The 12,624-nt window shown below is 43.7% G+C and overlaps 2 protein-coding genes across 5 annotated transcripts in view; both read left to right on the top strand.

Moving 5' to 3' along the window:
* The window catches only part of SCP2 (sterol carrier protein 2), a 66,062-nt gene extending 63,501 nt beyond the window's left edge, over window positions 1-2,561 (top strand). For both annotated transcript variants that reach the window (XM_073593506.1, XM_073593505.1), the window contains one exon: window positions 1,944-2,561. In XM_073593506.1, coding sequence (XP_073449607.1) covers window positions 1,944-2,039 — 96 coding nt within the window. In that variant the 3' untranslated portion in view covers window positions 2,040-2,561. The remainder of the gene's footprint in view (window positions 1-1,943) is intronic.
* An 8,308-nt stretch (window positions 2,562-10,869) lies between these two features.
* The window catches only part of PODN (podocan), a 123,064-nt gene continuing 121,309 nt past the window's right edge, over window positions 10,870-12,624 (top strand). For 2 of the 3 annotated variants that reach the window (XM_073593509.1, XM_073593510.1), the window contains exon 1: window positions 10,870-11,018. In XM_073593509.1, coding sequence (XP_073449610.1) covers window positions 10,890-11,018 — 129 coding nt within the window. In that variant the 5' untranslated portion in view covers window positions 10,870-10,889. The remainder of the gene's footprint in view (window positions 11,019-12,624) is intronic. The other variant, XM_073593511.1, reaches the window with a different exon arrangement.

The raw sequence follows: 12,624 nt of genomic DNA on the forward strand, positions 1-12,624 counted from the left end.
CCCTTTGGGACTTTGAATGAGGTGTGGCACTGGTATTGATGAAATAAAAACAGGTTTATTGGCTCACACAAGATCTACAGTAGCCACAAACCGATGTCGGGTATATGAACAGATTAAAAATATTGTATTGCAGTGATTTTTCCATAACAAAGGTCCAAAATAAGTAGAATGCATCCTAGTGATTGACGCATTTCGTGAACACCAGTTCACTTCCTCAGGGGTTGATGCAAACTTGATATAAAACTGTTAAGCCCTGTACACATGATCCGAAATACATACGGTAATTAAGGTACGACGTCTGATAATCTTACCATTAGTATGGTCCGTTCGGCCCGCAAGTGCCAAAGCTCTCGTGGGATTAAAATAGATGCTGCCGAGTGCTGATGACGCCAGCACGGCACATTTGCCAAGGGTTTGATAGCCTCTGGCTGCTTTCACACGCTTTACAGGCGCTAAAAATAGCGCCTGTAAAGAGCCTCTCCTCTCACTACAGTGTGAAAGCCCGAGTGCTTTCACAGTGGAGCGGTTCACTTGCAGGACGGTAAAAGTCCTGCAAGCCGCATCTTTGCAGCGCTGTAAACGGAGTGTATACTCCGCTCCTAAAGCGCCCCTGCCCATTGAAATCAATGGGCAGCGCCGCTGCAGCGGTGCTTTGTGGGTGGTTTTAACCCTTTTTTCGGCTGCTGGCGGGGGTTAAAAGCACCCCGCTCGCGGCCGCAAACCTCTGCAAAAGACAACGGTAAAGCGCCGCTAAAAATAGCAGCACTTTACCGCCAATGCCCCAGTGTGAAAATGGCCTAAGTGTGCTGTGAATTGGAGCAGAAAGACGTCGCTGCAGGGGACAGAGGTCGCTTTCTCAGGAACGTTGCAGCTGTGGGGAAAATAAAAACCAAGCTATATGTAAGTTATTGCAGTATGCTTTGAATGTAGAAAAGTACTTTAGGAGGGTTTACAACCACTTTAAGAGGGAATACTCATATTCACTGAACTATCGCTAAAAATGTGTGTCTCGGGAGCTGTGGGTGTAAGATCCAAAAAGGCTCGGTAGGCCAAACTGGGAGAATGTGGGGCCAAACCAACATAATGGCTTCCATGATGATGACATGGTGGAACATGTGCTCTAGCACAGAGTGTTTGTTGCTTCGCTGATCATCATGGAGTCACTGAGGGTATTCCCTCTAATGCCCCGTACACACGGTCGGACTTTGTTCGGACATTCCGACAACAAAATCCTAGGATTTTTTCCGACGGATGTTGGCTCAAACTTGTCTTGCATACACACGGTCACACAAAGTTGTCGGAAAATCCGATCATTCTGAACGCGGTGACGTAAAACACGTACGTCGGACTATAAACGGGGCAGTGGCCAATAGCTTTCATCTCTTTATTTATTTATTCTGAGCATGCGTGGCACTTTGTGCGTCGGATTTGTGTACACACGATCGGAAATTCCGACAACGGATTTTGTTATCCTGCTCTCAAACTTTGTGTGTCAGAAAATCAGATGGAAAATGTGTGATGGAGCCTACACACGGTTGGAATTTCCGACAACAAGGTCCTATCACACATTTTCCGTCGGAAAATCCGACCGTGTGTACGGGGCATAACAGTTTTATATCAAGTTTGCATCAACCCCTGAGGAAGTGAACTGGTGTACACAAAACACATCGGGTCACTAAGATGCATCCTTGCAATTATTTTGGACCTTTGTTATGGAAAATTGTGTTTTACTGCAATACAATGTGTTCAACATTATGAATCTGTTCATATACCTGACATCTGTTTGTGGCTACTGTAGATCTTGTGTGAACCAATAAATCTGATTTTTTTTTTTTTTTATTTCATCAATACCAGTGCCACACCTCATTCAAAGTCTTTGTATTTGCGGTTCTTAAAACATCTTTGTAAGTGTATCTCTGCTAATCCTATACTTGTCCTCTCAGGCTTTCTTCCAGGGCAAGCTGAAAATCAACGGAAATATGGGACTAGCCATGAAACTGCAGAGCCTACAACTGCAGCCCGTGAAAGCCAAGCTGTAAAGTTATAAACCACTACCAGATAAATGTGAACCACCATAGCTGAAGTCCAATGGAATGAAGAGCTGATGAGTTGGACTCATTTGGGATAAACAGCAACTGCTACTGTCATGCAACTGAGAAGTGAAGAACCATCTTCCCCTTTTATTTCTGGAGGGGTCAGTACCTGATATGGTCCTAATACACCTGCATGTTCCTCTCTAATGAATTACTGATAAATTGTGGCCTCTCTAGAAATGACATGGGTTGTATGGAGGGATCGCCCTGTAATCGCTTAACGTCATCTACTCGCTGTATTCTGTTCATCTCATGAACACTAATGGATCTGAATAACCTCTGAAGCAAATCTAGATGTATAAATAATTGAACTAATTCAGTTGATCACAGAAGTGAGCCCTTACCCTGAAATCCTGCTCGGTTTCTGGATTCATGCACTGCGTTCTGCAGGACTCAAATATAACAGAATGTTTCTCTAGTATGACTTTTTCTCTAATAATGACTTTTGATTAAAAAAAAAAACACTAATGTCTGTGCGTCTGTTTTTTGCCTGCATCTACATGAAGTTTACTATACATGGGATCCTCTTGAATACAAAACTCTGACAAGTTCACATAGGCAGTTTTTTATTATTGGTGATTGAAAGTGGTTGTACACCCTGTACAACCACTTTTACCTACAGGTAGGCCTATATTAAGGCTTAGCTGTAGGTGCTTGAAATAGCTCCTAAACCTCCATGGTTTAGGGGATATTTACTAAAAAGCCGAGCGCTACGGCGCATGCACCAATGTCATCGGCGCGTGCGCATTTTAGAAAGGGTACATTGTCCCGTTTCTAATGGGGGTCATGCCGTGACTGGCGGCTCCAGCGTGCATGCGCGTGAGTGACGTCATGTGACTCCGGCCAGTCACAGAGCAGGAGTTTGCGGGCCGGAAGCAAGAGGGGCGAAGATGGATGCTACCTGCTCGTGGGGACAACAGAGACATCACGGGCTTCGGTTTCAGGTAAGTGACACATAATGGGTTACTATGCTTTACCATTGCAGGGAAATAAAGAGGAAGTAAAACCCACCAGGGTTTACTTCCTCTTTAAGCTTTACTAACCTGAGGCTCAGCTTTTTTTGCTGTGGCGAACTAATGCTGTTCCCTCCTGTGACATCCTCAAAGCGGCATTAAACATAAAAGCAAACATTTATTTTATTGCAGCTAACCAATTCTTTGATGTGGTGGCTGCTTCCTTTTTTAGGCTTTCTTTCCTTTTATTTTCACATAGTGATCCAGCTACAAAGTCTTTTGTTTTTCAACAGAACAAGCTGTCCTGCAGATTTAGCAGTTAGGGGTAAGACAAACCATTTACCACTGAGGGGTGCTTATAATGATTAGCTTTAATTTATAAATGTAAAACCTTCATCACAAAAGGGACAAAACCATTTGCTGTTACTGCTTAACCTCTTAAGGACCACCCCATAGCACTTTTACCAAGTGTGTATGTGTGTATACAGTATATACGTGATTCTGCAGTTCCACCTAGGAGACGCATGCCGCCAGCAGCCCACTTCTGCTGTGATTGCTCACAGCCGAAGCCGGTTTGCGGGGGCTGGGCACTGGATGTCCGCCGCCACCCGCAGATTGTCAGTAAAAATACACAGAATGATCTGATATGTAAACAAGGCAGATCTCCATTCTGACGGGGAGGAAGGGATAGATTTTGTGTCCCTGCAAAGCTGGGAATAAAATCCATCTCGTCCCCTAGTAAAAGCAGCAGGCACATGTCACAAAACCACTGGCAAGGCACACAGTTAACCCTTTGATCCCCCTAGATAGAAAGGATTTGCTGGCCTCACACATCAGGATAAATTATATGAAGGTGTACCATCATCCGAATTTATTTAGGACAGACATTTTTGGGAGCAAGGACCCCAACTCCAAGCTGTCCAAGGTAAGGTGCAAGCGGACTATCACGGTACAGATAAGAAGGGATAGACAGCAAAAATACATCCCCCTAGATGTTTAACCCTTCCCCAGTCAGTGTCATTAATACAGTGACGGTGTATCATTTTAGCACTGATTACTGTATTCGTGGCACTGGTTCCCACAAAGTGTCAGTGTCCCGATTTGTCTGCCGCAATATCGCAGTGTCTGATCACGCTATTGCTAGTATAAAATAAATAAATAAAAACACCATAGTTTGTAGACGCTATAACATTCATGTAAACCAATCAATATAGGCTTATTGAGATTTTTCCAAAAAAAAAAAAAAAAAAAATGTATGAGAAATACATATTGGACTAAATTTATGAAGAAATTAGATTTTTGGGTTTTTTTATCAGTCTTAATCAAAGTGTTAGCCTTTTATGTTTTATAGCGCAAAAAATGCAGAGGTGATTAAATACCACCAAAAGGAAGCTCTATTTCTGGGGAAAGAAAATGACAAATTTTATTGGGTACAGCATTTTCATGACCAAGCAATTGTAAGTTAAAATAACACAATGCCATATTGCAAAAAATGGTCTGGTCATGCAGGGGGGTAAATCTTCTGGAGGTTAAGTGGTTAATAAGTCTTAGCTGAAGTTTTGCTTCAGTCTCTTAGTGCATCTAAATCCTTTAGTACATCTAAAGGCCCGTACACACGATTGGACTTTTTAACAACAAACATGCAAATTAGCTGTTTAAAAAAGATGGGAGTGGGTTTACATCCACTTTAAAAGTACTGCCATAGGGGTGATCTATAAGGATATACATTCCTCCTGCATGTATCCTTACCTTTCAAATGTCTCCCCTTTAGCTTTTTGGAGCCCCCAAAAACGCCGGATTCAGTGGGCGGGTCCACTGTATGGCGCTCGGTGGGCGGAGTCATGACATCACCAGACTCCCCACCCACCTCTACACTCGCGCCTGGCTGGAGTGAAAAGTGCGCGCACAGGAGAAGAGCGCGCTCATGACTCCTGTCACTTCATGTGTCACTGTCCAGTGACAGTCAGGGATGATCGGTGCGGCGGGGACAGCTGTGAGCACGGATCTCCCTGAATGGCTTTTCCGCTGAAAGCCACGGGAGGCAGAGAAGGAGAAGCAGCTGATCAAACGCCATGCAGGGAGATCGGTGCTCACGGCTGTCCCTCTGCTGCACCGATCACCCCCGACTGTTCCTTGTGTCCTCCTCCACCACCTCCCCTTCTTCTCTGGCCCCCCTCCTGTCCTTATCCGCCCACTGTGTCTTCCTCCTCCACCCCCCTCATCCCCTGCAGCCGACTCCCCTCCATTCCTGCGGGCTCTGTCAGGATGGAGAGCGGAGGAAAGGACGGAAACGCTATACATGTCATTTACGGGGGGGGGGTGCTGCTGGACACAGCTATATAATACACACACACACATATATATATATATATATATATATATATATATATATATATATATATATATATATATATAAGGGGGCGTATTTGACAAAGTTTTTTTCTCAGTTTGTCAAGAATTATCTCACTGAAAAATAAAAGAGGATTGCTCAGAGATGGATTAACTCTGTGTGGCAAGACTGGGCTCAAATGATAGGAAATCGTATACTCTACAATGTGACATTAAAAAAAAAAAAAAATTTCGGTTTACATCTACTTTAAGGCAACATCCGACCGTGTGTACGCTCCATCGGACAAACTTTTTCAGTTTTCATCGGACTTTTGTTGCCTGTACGAACGGACAAACTTTCCAGCAACAAAAGTCCAATGGAGCAAAGTCCGATCGTGTGTACACAAAACCATCAGACTTTTGTAAACTACAGTACCTGCCCGCGAGAATGTTTCCAGCGTGATCACATCGCGCTGGTTCTCGGCGACAGGGTACTGTACATCTCCCGCTGGCTGCAATAGGAAAAACACATTTTCCTATTGCAGCGAGAGGGAATTCCCCTCCTAGGGAATACCAGGCCCTTAGGTCTGGTATGAATCTTAAGGGGAACCCCCCTACATCGAAAAACGGCGTTGGGGTCCCCCCCAAAATCCATACCAGACCCTTATCTGAGCACGCAGCCCGGACGGTCAGGAAAGGGGACGAGCGAACGCCAGATCCCGGCCCCCCCCACCCTATGTGAATGAGTATGTGGTACATCGTACCCCTACTCATTCACCTGGGGAAAAAAGTGTCAATAAAAAAAACACACGACAGGTTTTTAAAGTAATTTTATTAGGCAGCTCCGGGGGTCTTCTTCCGACTTCAGGGGGTCTCTTCCAACTTCTCCGACCTCTTCTCCAGGTGTCCGGTTCTTCTCCCGCTCTCCGGCCTCTTCTCCAGGTCTCCGGTACTTCTGCCGGGCTCCTCCGCTATCTTCTGCTCTTTTGCTAGCGGTGGCCCGATCTTCTCCGTCGTCTTGTTCCCTCTTGTCTTCTTCTGATGTTGACACGACGCTCTCTCCCGCTGTAATGCCGTGTGCGAGGTGCGCAATGACATAGAGGCATGGGGCGTGGTCACCGGATGATGTCACCTGGTGACCCCGCCCCTTATGACGTCACAGTCCCGGGGCATGATGATTTTTTTATTGACACTTTTTTCCCCAAGTGAATGAGTAAGGGTACAATGTACCCCATACTCATTCACATAGGGTGGGGGGCCGAGATCTGGGGGCCCCCTTACTAAAGGGGGCTTCCGGATTCCCATAAGCCCTCCGCCCGCAGACCCCGACAACCAACAGCCAGGGTTGTTGGGAAGAGGCCCTTGTCCTCATCAACATGGGGACAAGGTGCTTTGAAGTGGGGGGGGGCGCAGGGCGCCCTCCTGCCCCAGAGCGCACACCCCCCATGTGGAGGGCATGCAGCCTGGTACGGTTCGGTTCCCCACCCCCTTTCCTGACCGGCCGGGCTGCGTGCTCGGATAAGGGTCTGGTATGAATTTTGGGGGGACCCCCACGCCGTTTTTTTGGCGTAGGGGGTTCCCCTTAAAATCCATACCAGACTGAAGGCCTGGTATGCTTTCGGAGGGGAACCCATGCCGTTTTTTTGTTTAAAATTTGGCGTGGGGTTCCCCCTCATGATTCATACCAAACACCTGTCGGCAATGCTTGTCGCTCATCGGGAAAGGAAAAAACACATTTTTCCTTTCCCGATGAGCGAGCTAGCTCCTGCGACAGGGCTCGCAGGTGTCAAATCTCGCCGATAACAGCGGCAAGATTGACACAATATCGCGGTCACCTACTGTACAAACACGCATGCTCAGAACCAATGCAAAAGATCAGACCACCATACAGAAGTTGACCAAAGGGTGGCGGTAAAGAGCTGAAAAACCACGTGATTTGGTGACAGTTGGTTGAAAAAGTCCTGCCGTGTGTATGCTTAATTAGTTTACGGCTAACGCCCTTTGTACAAAAATCCACGGGAAAGTTTGTACAAAGTCCTATTGTGTGTATGAGGCTTAACACTACTCTCCCCCAGTCTGACCATGCTGCTGTCCACAGGTGTCTGTTGCTTCTTAATACAGAGTGTGGGGGGGGAGTAGTATCTTACTGGCCCGATCATCAGGTGAAAACAGGACAAAAGCCTCTAATGATTGGTAAGCTGCAATATGTAAAATGTTTTTGTTCTACCCCTTTAACCACTTCAATACTGGGCACTCCCCCCTCCCCCTTCTTCTCAGTGCTGTCACACTTTGACAATTGCGCGGTCATGCAACACTGTGCCCAAACAAAATTATTATTTTTATTCCTTACAAATAGAGCTTTCTTTTCTTTTGGCATTTGATCACCACTGGGGTTTTTATTTTTTGCGCTCCAAATAAAAGAAAAGAGCAAAAATTTTGAAAAAAAATTAAGTTTTTCTTTTGTTTCTATTACAAAACTTTGTAAATAAGTAAGTTTTCTCCTTCACTGACGGGCACTGCAGTACTGATTTGCCACTGATGATGCGGCACTTGTATGCAGCACTGATGGGTGGCACTAATTGATGGCACTGGAAGGCAATTACTGATGGGCACTGAGTGCCATCCTAATGCGCACTGATCCCTGGTGATCTGAAGTGGGCACCCTCAATGGGTCTGCACTGATCATCAATGAGCTGATTATCAGCGCAGACACCCCCCCCCCCCCCCCGTCAGAGTGGAGGAAAAGCCGATATACAGCTCTTCCTGTTTACACTGTGATCAGCTGTGATTGGACACAGCTGACCACATGGTAAAGAGCTTACGTCAGAGGCTCTTTACTGGGATCGGAGATGCAGTGTGTCAGAGTGACACACCACACCACCAATCACCATGCTGCGCTCGCCCCCCGCTTATCTTGCTGAACGTCATATGACATCCAGTCAGGATAATGAAACCCCACTTTCCGCACGTCATATTGCTATATGGTGGGCAGGAAGTGGTTAATAAAGTTGTCCTTTTACTGTGGACAGTCTTAAAGCAGTTAAAGTAGAGCTAAAGGTTTTACATTACAGTAAAGGAGCGCTGTTAGTTTTTTTTTTTTTTGTCATCTGTACCCCATTGGGGAGATTTCTCTTTGTAAGAGGAAATCCCTCTCAATAAACAGGACGAATAGAGAGGGTGAATCTCTATTGGGGGCACAAACAGCAATAAAAACCTGACTAGTGATCCAATTCCTCTTCACTCTATCCAATACTAAAAAACAAAGTTTTGCGTTTTTAGTTCTGCAAAAAACACACAGGAGGTGCAACCACCTTTGTGCATTACCATTAATAAGTTTATTGAATCCACAAAGACCAATGGATACTCAAATGCTAATGAGAAACCTCAAGCAAAGTAGATCTTCTCCAGCTCGGACACAATGTGCCTCGTCCTAGGAACAAATGGCTGGATTGATGATGCATTTCGGGGGTCATGCCCCTTTCCTCCGAACGATCAGAGAGCTACCCACAAAACGCGTCAACATTTGTTCCTATATGTGGAGAAAAACCCTCAAAATGGGACTTTAGCACCTCTGGGTTAGTATGTAGAAGAACGTTGAAAAGGTTGTTTTTAACCACTTAAGGACCGAGCCTCTTTCTGAGGTTTGGTGTTTTAAAGTTAAAATCATTTTTTTTTTGCTAGAAAATTACTTAGAACCCCTAAGCTTTTTATATATATATATATATATATATATATATATGTGTGTATATATACGTGTGTGAATATATATATATATATATATATATATATATATATATATATAAAAATTTCTAACACCCTTGAGAATAAAATGGCGGTCATTGCAATACTTTGTCACACCATATTTGCGCAGCGGTCTTACAAGCACACTTTTTTGCATTAAAAAAATAAAACAGTAAAGTTAGCCCACTTTTTTTTATATTGTGGAAGATAATGTTACGCCGAGTAAATTGATACCCAACATGTCACGCTTCAAATTTGTGCCCGCTCGGGGAATGGTGACAAACTTTTACCCTTAATCTCCATAGGCGACATTTAAAAAATTCTACAGGTTGCATGTTTTTGGTTACAGAGAAGGCCCAGGGCTAGAATTATTGCTCTCGCTCTAACGATCGCGGCGATACCTCATGTGTGTGGTTTGAACACTGTTTTCATATGCGGGCACTACTCACGTATGCGTTTGCTTCTGCTCGCGAGCTCGGCGGGACGGGGGCGTTAAAAATTTTATTTATTTTTTTTCTTATTTATTTTACTTTTTATTTTTACACTATTCTTTAAAAAAAAATTGTCACTTTTATTCCTATTACAAGGAATGTAAACATCCCTTGTAATAGAAAAAAAGCAAGACAGGACCTCTTAAATATGAGATCTGGTGTCAAAAAGACCTCAAATCTCATATTTACACAAAAATGCAATAAAAAAAATTGTTGTTTAAAAAAAAAAAAATTAATTAAAAAAATGTCCCTTTTAAGAGCTATGGGCAGAAGTGACGTTTTGACGTCACTTCCGCTCTGAAATGGTATGGGGACGGGTGGGGGCCATCTTCCCCCCCACTCATCTCCATACTGAACGGGGAGAAGAACCTGAGCGCCTCTGCCAGTGGCAGAGGGCACCCTAAGAGTGGCGGGAGGGTGGCCCTCTCCCGCCGTCTGTAAAAGTGATCTTGCGGCGAATCTGCCGCAGAGACCACTTTTATCAGAAACCGGACCGCTCACTGAAGAAGAGGATACCGGGGTTATGTTAGCTAGCTTCTACCATAACAATGATATCCCTCTTTAAAAAGTGCTGACGTATATCGGTGTGAGCCGGTCCGGAAGTGGTTTAACAAATACTTTATTAATAAAAAACTACAAAAGATATTTATGACAATACATGTTAAAATTGGGTTGGATGATATATCCAGATACATTGTACTCGAAAGGGGAAACCCCAAACAGAATGCTGATGGAAAACATCCAACGCATTTTGAAATAGATTTTTCTTGAGGGGTGCAAGAACATTAAAAAGAACAGATTGTCTACAACTTCTACAATGGAGAAAACACATTTAGAATTGTATACAAAGTATAATGCTATGTTTTGGCTCAACATGATTTTCCATGTAGATCCATACCTTTTAGGGTAGTAGGTCTAGAAATAATACCCAATGTTAAAAATAAGCTGCATAGTGTCCTCTGATCATCACCAGGGGGTGTCAGAGCCAATGCCCAGCTGGTGGTCCACTGGGGCCGGGCAGTTCAACAAGAGGGGAGGTGTTGGTATATATGCTGGTAAGACTTGAGGAAAAAGACAGGGATTCACAGTATTTGACTGTATGGATGGGGTATTATCATGAAGTATGGTGGATGGATAAGAGTATGAATACCTAGATCTGGAATGTCCAAGCAGAGCTAGCAGTATTAAAGGTCATTCTATTTCATAATCGTTAAGGGTGAAAGGATGCTAGGTTGGATAGCATTCAACAATTCTTGCATCATCTATGAACACACGAATAGAAAATGAATCTTTTCTTGATGTGGATGAGAAGAAGGGATAAGAGGGAGGATAGGAGTGGGGAAAGACAGTGGGGCCATTCGTTCCTAGGACGAGGCACATTGCATCTGAGCTGGAGCAGATCTGTTTTGCTTGTGAGTATTCATTTGTCTTTATGGATTCAATAAACTTATCAATGGTAATGAACAAGGTGGTTGCACCCTCCTGTGTATATTTTTTTTTTTTGCAGTCTGTTTGGAAGTCTTCCCGGTTAGTGCAGGGTTACACCCTTGATTAGCACTGTGAAAGGAAGTGAGATTGAAGATTTGCCTTGAGTTTAGCGCTGAAGTGTTTTGTAGAGAAAAAAGTTTATTGCATTTAGTTCTACTTTAGGACCCCTTTCACACTGAGTCTTTTGATCCATGAGGAAGTCACGTGACCAGTGACGCCATGCGTCGGATGGAGCCTTGTGACGTCACTTCCAGTGTCTCACAGAGTACCAAAGTGTGGTGAGGAGGCGATTGTGTTCCTACTCCTATTTGTACTGCGGATGTCATCAAACTTTTATGTAAGCAGGTATTGAATACATTTTGTTATATTTTACTGACAATATTGCGCTATGGGTATTTTTGCTCTCTCTGAGTGACGTTCGTTCAAGAGGCATGATATCGGAGTGTTTATGCAGATGTATTGGAGCCTATACAGCGGGGATCTGAGCAGCTATCCACTGAGATTTAAAGCTTTGTCTGACCTTATGGTCATTCCTGGAAGTGAGCGGCCAATCTATTCATTGGTGGGGGTGGTTGCTGTTTGATCCTTTGCTTCACTGGATATTTTTTTTCTCTCTACAAATTACGAAATGGATTGTCAACCCCATGTCTTTGCACTTTGACGTCCTATAATTTACTCATTTTATATTTATTGTTTTTCACTTGGGTTTTTGTTTTTTCACTTGGATTATCTTGTTACTTATTTTGATTCACTAAGTATATTAATCTTTGCTCAAGATTTACTTGGTTATAGTTAATTGAACAAGCGCACTATTTTATAGACATTATTACATTCACATTAGTGTTCTGAGTGCACTTCCAAATGGTTGCAGCTGTTCGCTTCATTTGATACACTATTATCTCCTGTTTGAGTTTTTTCAAATAGCAGCACGCAAGTCACACAATATACACTGGAAATAAAACATATTCACATGTCACAATCCAAACGAACCATCCTAGGGCTGGTCCACATCATAAAGGTGCGTCTATGTGTGTGCATTTTTTTGTGCACTTTCCCATGCATTTCCATGTGACGCATTTAGGGCAGCCCATAAATTTCAATAGCTTGCGAAACATGCTAAAAGTACCGCGGCACAATTTTTATAGCACACTGCACCAAACTGAATGGCGCTGCAGCACCATGAATTTTAGTGGCACCAAAAGCACCCATGTTTGCTAGATGTGCGGGGGTGCTATTAAGAATTAATGGCACTCGCGTGCATCTGCAGAGGCCAGGTCCTTTCTGTATGGTAGGGGAAAACGTGTTCTTGTGCTCTGCTAGTGCCCTCAAAATGGGTAGCATATAGTTTGTAAACATCCCATATCAATGAATCGATATATATATATATAACCTCTTAGAATTATTGGGGGGTATTGGATACAAAATGTTAGCAATCAAGTTTGTAACTCTGGAATTTGCAATTGATCTCTGCAATCCAGAGAGAAAAAATATGGCCAGTAGACAAAAATATTGTCACAATCTCAGGTCTAA

The sequence above is a fragment of the Aquarana catesbeiana genome, linkage group LG07 (genome assembly GCF_042186555.1).
Source record: "Aquarana catesbeiana isolate 2022-GZ linkage group LG07, ASM4218655v1, whole genome shotgun sequence".
In the NCBI taxonomy this organism is placed as follows: Eukaryota; Metazoa; Chordata; class Amphibia; order Anura; family Ranidae; genus Aquarana; species Aquarana catesbeiana.